The sequence below is a fragment of the Cebus imitator genome, unplaced genomic scaffold (genome assembly GCF_001604975.1).
Source record: "Cebus imitator isolate Cc_AM_T3 unplaced genomic scaffold, Cebus_imitator-1.0 Scaffold72, whole genome shotgun sequence".
In the NCBI taxonomy this organism is placed as follows: domain Eukaryota; kingdom Metazoa; phylum Chordata; class Mammalia; order Primates; family Cebidae; genus Cebus; species Cebus imitator.
This window is the reverse complement of record NW_016107387.1, coordinates 6,577,895-6,585,897: the sequence shown is the minus strand read 5'-3', so window position 1 is coordinate 6,585,897 and position 8,003 is coordinate 6,577,895. Positions and strand designations below refer to the sequence as shown.

The following is an 8,003-nucleotide window of genomic DNA, read 5'->3' as shown; positions in this document are numbered from 1 at the left end:
ACCTCAGGTGATCTGCCCGCCTTGGCCTCCAAAGTGCTTGGATTACAGGCGTGAGCCACCACGTCCAGCCTAATTTTTAAAGAAATTTTTTGTAGAGATGGGATCTGGCCATATTGCCAAGACTTGTCTTGAACTCCCGGGCTCAAGGGATCTCCTCCCTCCTGGGTCTCTCAAAGTGCTGGGATTAGAAGCCTGAACCACTGTTTTTGAGGTTCCTTGCAGAAGGAGCCTTTCCATGTTCACACCCAACTTAGCAACCAGCTGCGCTCAGCCTCCCCACGTATTCAGTTGTAGATATAACATGCTTACCTTATACTCATTTGGAGTCTGGCTGAACTCCCACGCATTGTAGGTACCCCAGAATTCTGTACTTATGGTGCATCTGGAACGCTGTCTGAATGGGACAGCATATTACACATATCTCCTCTGCTCACACACATGCACCGGTGCTCCACTGGACATCACTTACAAAGCACATATTCAAAGATAGGACTATGAAGAATTTCAAGTCACCGATGGCATTCAGCTCCATGAATGTTTGGGGGTAAAAAAAAAATCGACAGTTTTAAACCAAACAATGAGCAAAGGCCTTGTGTGACTGTGCAGGTCTCACTTCATGAAGTTGGCCTTGGACTGGAAGGAGTGGGTTTGAGGACGTGGCTGACAGTTTGGATGTGAGGTGTTGAGAACTTGGGCTAAGGATTTAAGGTGACAACTGAAAGGAGAAGAAAAACCTCTCCAAGGAAAATTGGCAAGATTTGAAGAAAAATTGAAAGAGGTAGAGATAATAGTTATTATTATTATTTTTTTTTTTGAGACAGAGTTTCACTCTTGTTTGCCCAGTGAGTGCAATGGCGCAATCTCGGCTCACTGCAATCTCTACCTCCCAGGTTCAAGCAATTCTCCTGCCTCAGCCTCCCAACTAGCTGGGCTTACAGGCATGCACCAGCATGTCTGGCTAATTTTGTATTTTTGGTAGAAATGGAGTTTCTCCATGTTGGTTCAGCTGGTCTCAAACTCCTGGCCTCAGGTGATCTGCCTGCTTTGGCCTCCCAAAGTGCTGGGATGACAGGTGTGAGCCACCGTGCCCAGATTTTTTTTTTTTTTTTGAGATGGAGTCTCACTCTGTCACCCAGGCTGGAGTGCAATGGCACGATTTCGGCTCACTACAACCTCTGCTTCCCAGGTTTAAGAAATTCTCCTGCCTCAGCCTCCTGAGTAGCTTGGATTACAGGCGCACACCCGGCTAATTTTTGTAGTTTTAGTAGAGACAGAGTTTCACCATGTTGGCCAGGCTGGTCTTGAACGCCTGACCTCTGGTCTCCAAATCCTTTCCTCAGGTGATCTGCCGCCTTGGCATCCCGTAGAGCTGGGATTACAGGCATGAGCCACTGGACCTGGCCGAGATAATGACTCCTAACATGTGGTATCGGAGGCCAAGGCAGGTGGATCACCTGAGGTTGGGAGTTCAAGACCAGCCTGACCAACATGGTGAAACCCCGTCAAAAAAAAAAAAAAAAAAAAATGTGGTATTTACAGGCAAGTCTACTCCCCGCTGCTAGACTGTGAGCTCTGTGAGAACTGCGGCTTCAGTTGAACGTCTCTGGCCTCCCCAGGGCTACAGCACACAGTCCCTAGAGATGCTTAGTAAAGGTTTGCTGACCCAAGTAGACACATAAGGAGGGGAGTTCAGGCATGGGGATGGGGGTGCCAGGAGGCAGAGAACCGAAATAGACCAGGCTGCAGGGCAGGGGTCTCAGGGCAGTGCTGGGGACTGAGAATGTGGTGTTGAGAGGGCTTCAGGAAGTGATGGGAAGATGGGGAGACCTCTGCACGTGGACAGAGCCAGTAGTGTGGACAGGGGCTGTGAGACTGGAGAAGGTGGTGTCTGGAGGACTGGTAGCGGCTCCCAACAGGCGAACGTCCCTTTTGGGGTGGCCTTTATCCATCTCTGCATGGCCTGTCCTAGCTTCCCTCCTGGCTCGCCCAGCCTCCCGGCTGGTCTCTTCGCTTTCTTCTTGATCTCTAGCTCTTAATTCCTCTGATATTCGGCTCCATCTGCTCCTGGACTCTTCCGCCGCATCTTTATCTTAGTGTCTTTCTAACTCCCTGCCTGGGGCCCCCATCTTTGAGCATATATCAGCTTCTCTCTCTGTCGTTGCGTTTCTCTGGGGTTATCTTTCCCTCTACTCCGCCCGGACACGCCCTCTATCTCTTCCTCCCACCCTGTCCCAGTCCAGTATCTAGGGTGGGGGTAATCGGGAGACCGCCGGGTCCCTAAGAGGAGGCAGGGGGCGTGGGAGGAGGCGGGCTCAACTCTCTCCATATTTACATATGCATGAGGTCGCTTGGGCCAGTGGCGAGGAGGTGGAGCTTCTGGGGGTGGGAAGGGGGCGGGCACCCCCAGAGCCGCAGAGTATAAAGACCGCGATCCGCGACCGAGGGCCCCGCACTGCTGAGGAGCGGAGCCTCCGCCACGGGGGCCCCCATCCCTGGCTGTCCCCCAACTGCGCGTTCCCGCCCCACCCCCGCGGCCGAGCCGCCACTGGTGCAGTGGTCTCTGCTTGGCGGAGGGAGCCTTGAGCTTCGTTCCACAGCCTCTTTGCATCTTGGATTTCGGGGCGGCCCCCTCCCCCACCTCTCCCTGCCTTTTTGTACCCCGCTTTTTTCTGCGTTTTGCTTGGTTTTTGTAGCCGTCTATTTTTGCACCCCTTTTCGCTTTGCTTCTAGACGGTTTGGGGGGTGAAGCTGCATTCATACCCCTTCGTCTTGTTATTCTCCCCTGCTCTGACAGCACCCCTTTTCATCGCAGTTGGGGGGCCTAGGATCGGTGCATCTTCCGCCGCGCTGCCAGCACCCCGCAGCGCGTGGCCGTGCACCCCGGAATTTGCAGCAGCTGCATATCTGCGGGGGGTCTCCTTTGCCCCCGCCGCCTTCGCTCCCCGCGCTTTTGGGTGTGTGGAGGGCTACAGCGCGCGGCGTCCCCGCTTCTCCGCAGCCCCCAGCCCCGGGCCGGGACTCGCCCCGCGCCGCCAAGATGGTCATCCAGAAAGAGAAGAAGAGCTGCGGGCAGGTGGTTGAGGAGTGGAAGGAGTTCGTGTGGAACCCGAGGACGCACCAGTTCATGGGCCGCACCGGGACCAGCTGGGGTACGCAGGGCCGGCACGCGAGGGGCGGTGGGGGAGGCGCGGGGCGACGCCTTGGGGGGCGCAGGGTCCCGCCAGCGCAGCCCCAGCTCCCCTCCCGGGTCCCCGCGTCCAGCCCCCCTGCCGGGCTCTGGGCTGGGAGGGGGCCGAATCGCCAGTCTAATCTCCCCGGCTGGCCGTGCGGAGGCGGAGAAAGTAGGTCACAGCCGCCTTCCCGCCCCCCGCGGAGCCCCCTCGGGCGGGGGGTCGCCTGCTCTGCCTGCGTGTCCGCGCCGCGGCGCTCACACTCCCTCTTGGGGCCTCTCCGCTCCACACGGGCGTCCCCACCTCCAAAGAGCGCCCCTTCCCTACCTCCGGCTCTCACTAGCTCTTCAGCCCCGTTTATTTTTAGCTCGTGCCCACCCCCTGGACCCTGGGAATGTTCTTGAGGGGGCGGGTCTTGGGGGGATGTTAGGGGGGTTCTTCACGGCGGAAGTTGTCTGTATCCCACCGCCTGGCCTTGGGAGCCTTCTGTGACTGCTTTGTAGGTGGGGGGCTGCTGATAGTATGAGTTTTTCGGAGGCTGCAGGTTTTGCTCCCATGTCGGTGGCGTGGGGATGAGTGGTCACTGTGGTGAGATGTGTGCATCCGCCAGCCCAGTGTCTGTGGCAGTCGGATGGCTTGGGAGCCCGCCCAGGCTGACCATGGCAGGGCTCAGGAAGTTGTAGTGGTCAGGGGGCTCTGGTGACCCGCACAGGTGCAGGTGAGGAGGGGTAGAATTTTCCCAAGAGGGATGGTCAAGATGGGTCACTGAGACACAGGGGACGCTGTGTGACACGGTTTACAATTTTTCCAAACTGATTGGGCACTGTCCCCATCAGTCCACCGGCTCAGGGGCCCCCAAGGTGGGTCCCATGCAATCCATGCCCTCAGGGAACTCAAAGTCCAGCCCCTGGGATGGGAAGAATCCAGCAATGCTTGGGAGAACTGGAGGACTTCATGGTAGAAGTGTCTTCTGAGATGGAAGGATTGGGATTCCAGAGTGGTGGGAACAGGGGGTCCTTACTTCAGGCCGGGTAGCCATAGAGAGATCCAACCAAGGGAAGGCTGTGGGAGATTCTGCCTTTCCTCCCTGCCTCTGCCCAGGGTGCTGGGTGTGAGCTGAGGGTGGAGTGACTGTCAAAGGTTCTAACAAGCTGTCTCAGAGATTTATAGCTAGGCTAGTGTTAGGTCTTTCATTTCAGGAACTGATCAAAGTTTGGCTTCTCCAGGGCACCAGGAGAGAGATTTTGCTTTTCAAACCTGAGGCTTTGAAAAGCAAACCCTCATGTTCTGCAAGGTGGTATGAGGGTTTGCTTGTGAGTGGTGGCCAGTACCTACTTAAAAAGTCATCGTGTCGGCCAGGTGTGGTGGCTCACACCTGTAATCCCAGCACTTTGGGAGGCCGAGGCAGGTGGATCACCTGAGGTCGGGAGTTCAAGACCAGCCTGACCACCAACATGGAGAAACCCAGTCTCTACTAAAAATACAAAATTAGCCGGGCGTGATGGTACAGGCCTGTAATCCCAGCTATGCAGGAGGCTGAGGCAGGAGAATCGCTTGAACCCGGAGGCAGAGGTTGCAGTGAGCCGAGATTGTGCCACTGCACTCCAGCCTGGCAACAGGGCAAGACCCCATCTCCAAAAAAAAAAAAAAAAAAAGTCATCATGCTAGCACAGCTTTAAGCATGAGTATGAGTGCAGAGGTAACAGATGTGTGCCTTTTCAGGACCATGCATGGCTGAAAAGTTGGAAATGTAATTGGAGGCAAAACGACAGCAGCCTACACTTGGAGTTGCCCCAGCAAGGAGAGTTTAGGTCTCTGTGGCTTCCACAAGGTCGGGCTTCACTGTGCCCTAGGGCCAGGAGGGGGCTGGGAGTCATGGCTGAAAGCCAGACACAACTGCCTGTTTCCAGCTTGTCTCATTTTGCTCCCAGGGGAAGGCTCTAAGACATCCCTGTGGGTCCGTGACCAGGCCCAGTGCAGAACTTCAGAGTGGGTAGAGGGGTGTGTGGGGATAAGTGAGGGTACAGCGGGAACCGTAGGCCCTGCTGACTCTGTTTCCTCCTCCCTAGCCTTTATCCTCCTCTTCTACCTCATCTTTTATGGCTTCCTCACCGCCATGTTCTCCCTCACCATGTGGGTGATGCTACAGACCGTCTCCGACCATACCCCCAAGTACCAGGACCGACTGGCCACACCGGGTGAGTGTCGACGCTCCCCCTGCCAGCTACTCTAGCTGCTGTTGTGCCCCTAAACCTCCAGAAGGAACTGGTAGTTCTTTCTAGGAGTTTGATTCTGATGACCCAATCCCTATATGCTTGGGAAGTTCTTCTTGGAATCTGTCCTCCTTCCCATTCCCTACAGCTGGGAACTGTGTGATTTGGGCATGTGGCAAATAACCACAGGAAATCACCCTCCCATGAAGGCAATCTCAGATATTCACTGCTGTCCCCACCCTGGTGTTTTCTGTGTCCATTTTCTTCGCTCTGTGTGCCGTCCCTCATCTTATAGATACCCCCAACTTCTGCCTTTGTCGGCTGTAGGCTTGATGATTCGCCCCAAGACTGAGAACCTTGATGTCATTGTCAATGTCAGTGACACTGAAAGCTGGGACCAGCATGTTCAGAAGCTCAACAAGTTCTTGGAGCGTGAGTGTCGGCCGGGCTGTGTGGCAGGTCAAGACTTCGGGCAGGGGATTGGGGACCTCGGAAATGGAACATCTGGCTCCTGACTCTCTCCCCTCCCACCTCCTTAGCTTACAACGACTCTATCCAAGCCCAGAAGAATGATGTCTGCCGCCCTGGGCGCTATTACGAACAGCCAGATAACGGAGTCCTCAACTACCCCAAACGTGCCTGCCAATTCAACCGGACCCAGCTGGGCGACTGCTCTGGCATTGGGGACCCCACCCACTATGGTTACAGCACTGGGCAGCCCTGTGTCTTCATCAAGATGAACCGGGTACCCATGACCTTGGTCCCCAGGGTGAACGGAGGAAGGATCTGGGGCCATCACCTGTAGACAGTTGCATCCTTTCCCTGGGGTTAATGGACATGAGAGAAACATGGATGTTTGTGTCGCTGAGAGGGAAAGAGGCGGGGCCTTGGAGGCTAAGCTCTATAGCTAGGAGGCTGGATGCCCCTTTTTTTTTTGAGACAGGGTCTCACAATGTCGCCCATTGAATTAAGCTATTTGAACCCCTGGAATTACACCGTTCTCCCACCTCAACCTTCTAGCAGTTGGGACTACAGTGCCTAGTTTAGCTTGGTCTGGATACCTATCTTTCACGACTTTTCCTCTGACTCTCCTTACCTTCCATCCCCACTCCAGGTCATCAACTTCTATGCAGGAGCAAACCAGAGCATGAATGTTACTTGTGCTGGGAAGGTGAGTTCACTGGGCCTTGACTGCCTGCTCACCTGTGTATCCTTCGTGGTTTCTGTGTAATTCACCTGTCTCTCCCTATCTTCTTTGCTCCCAGAAGCCCCATCACCATAGAAACAAGGGGGTAAGAGTGGGCTTGTGGGCTCCACTGTAGCTTGAAATCCAAGGGCCTCGAACTCCTCTTGCTTCTCTAGGATGCAGAGGTCTGCTCTCGTAGGGGCAGACACACCCCCTCCTCCACCAATGCCCTTGCCCCTGGCGTCTTCCCTAACCCTTCCAGCTTCTCCTTTATTCCCGGATTGTCCATATTTTTTGCTCTCCCTCCTTATGGCCCCTACCCCTCAGTTCCTTCTAGATATCTGGTAGCTGCTGATCTGTTAGCGCCATCTGCCACCACTACGTTGTCCTTGGGATCTTGTTCCCCTCCACTCAGTGCTCTGTCCTTTCTAGAAACCTACTACCCGATTCACATCCCCTTCCTTGCCTCCTATTCAACCCTTAATCACTTATCTGTTCTTTCTTGGCTCTGCTCCAGAAACTGATTCCTGAGGATGGGGTAAGAACTTGGGGTGGGAGTGGAGTAGGAGGCTTTCGTGTCATTACCAGCCTTCAGGAGTTCCTAGAATGATGACAGAGACAGAGCATTCCCTCATCTACACACGCAGACACACACACGCAGACACACACATGCAGACACACACGTAGACTCACACGCAGACACGCAGACACACATGCAGACACGCAGACACACACACGCAGACTCATACACATGCAGACACACACGCAGACACACACACGCAGACACACACACGCAGACTCACGGCTCCAGGGAGGCAGACTTGAGGCAGGCAAAACTGGGGGCGAAGGAAGAACAAAAGAACAAATGGAAGTCTGGTGAGCTCCTGGGTGCCTGCCATCCCTAACTTGCTCACCCCCATCTTCCTGCACCCCCACAGCGAGATGAAGATGCTGAGAATCTCGGCCACTTCGTCATGTTCCCCGCCAATGGCAACATTGACCTCATGTACTTCCCCTACTATGGCAAAAAGTTCCACGTAAGTCCTAGGGGAGGCCCAGGCAGATGGCGGGGGCGGGTGGTGAGCTAGGGAAGGAGGCTGAGTGGGCCCAGGCCTAGACCCTGCACTGCTCCTCCGGCCCAGGTAAACTACACACAGCCCCTGGTGGCCGTGAAGTTCCTGAATGTGACCCCTAATGTGGAGGTGAATGTAGAATGTCGCATCAACGCCGCCAACATCGCCACAGATGATGAGCGAGACAAGTTTGCCGGCCGCGTGGCATTCAAACTCCGCATCAACAAAACCTGAGGCCCCTTCCTCCCACCCCACCTCTCTCCTGTGGATGCTCCTGGAATGTCCCTGACCCTGCCTGATCCCTCCTTCACCCACCCCAAAGGTATTTTTGATAACAGAGCTATGACTTGTCTGAGCCTCA

The 8,003-nt window shown here is 55.0% G+C and overlaps 1 protein-coding gene across 3 annotated transcripts; it reads left to right on the top strand.

Moving 5' to 3' along the window:
- The first annotated feature begins 2,418 nt into the window (after nucleotides 1–2,418).
- ATP1B2 (ATPase Na+/K+ transporting subunit beta 2) lies at nucleotides 2,419–8,003 on the top strand. 3 transcript variants are annotated; one of them, XM_037739649.1, is made up of 9 exons: nucleotides 2,419–3,149; nucleotides 5,240–5,368; nucleotides 5,711–5,815; nucleotides 5,923–6,128; nucleotides 6,498–6,554; nucleotides 6,649–6,675; nucleotides 7,087–7,107; nucleotides 7,508–7,606; nucleotides 7,712–8,003. In XM_037739649.1, the coding sequence occupies exons 1-9, from the start codon at nucleotides 3,038–3,040 to the stop codon at nucleotides 7,874–7,876; spliced, it is 921 nt and encodes a 306-aa protein (XP_037595577.1). In that variant the 5' UTR covers nucleotides 2,419–3,037; the 3' UTR covers nucleotides 7,877–8,003. The 3 variants fall into 3 exon arrangements, with proteins under 3 accessions (XP_037595577.1, XP_017387086.1, XP_037595578.1); XM_037739650.1 differs by lacking the exon at nucleotides 2,419–3,149 and adding an exon at nucleotides 4,959–4,981; XM_017531597.2 differs by lacking the exons at nucleotides 6,649–6,675; nucleotides 7,087–7,107.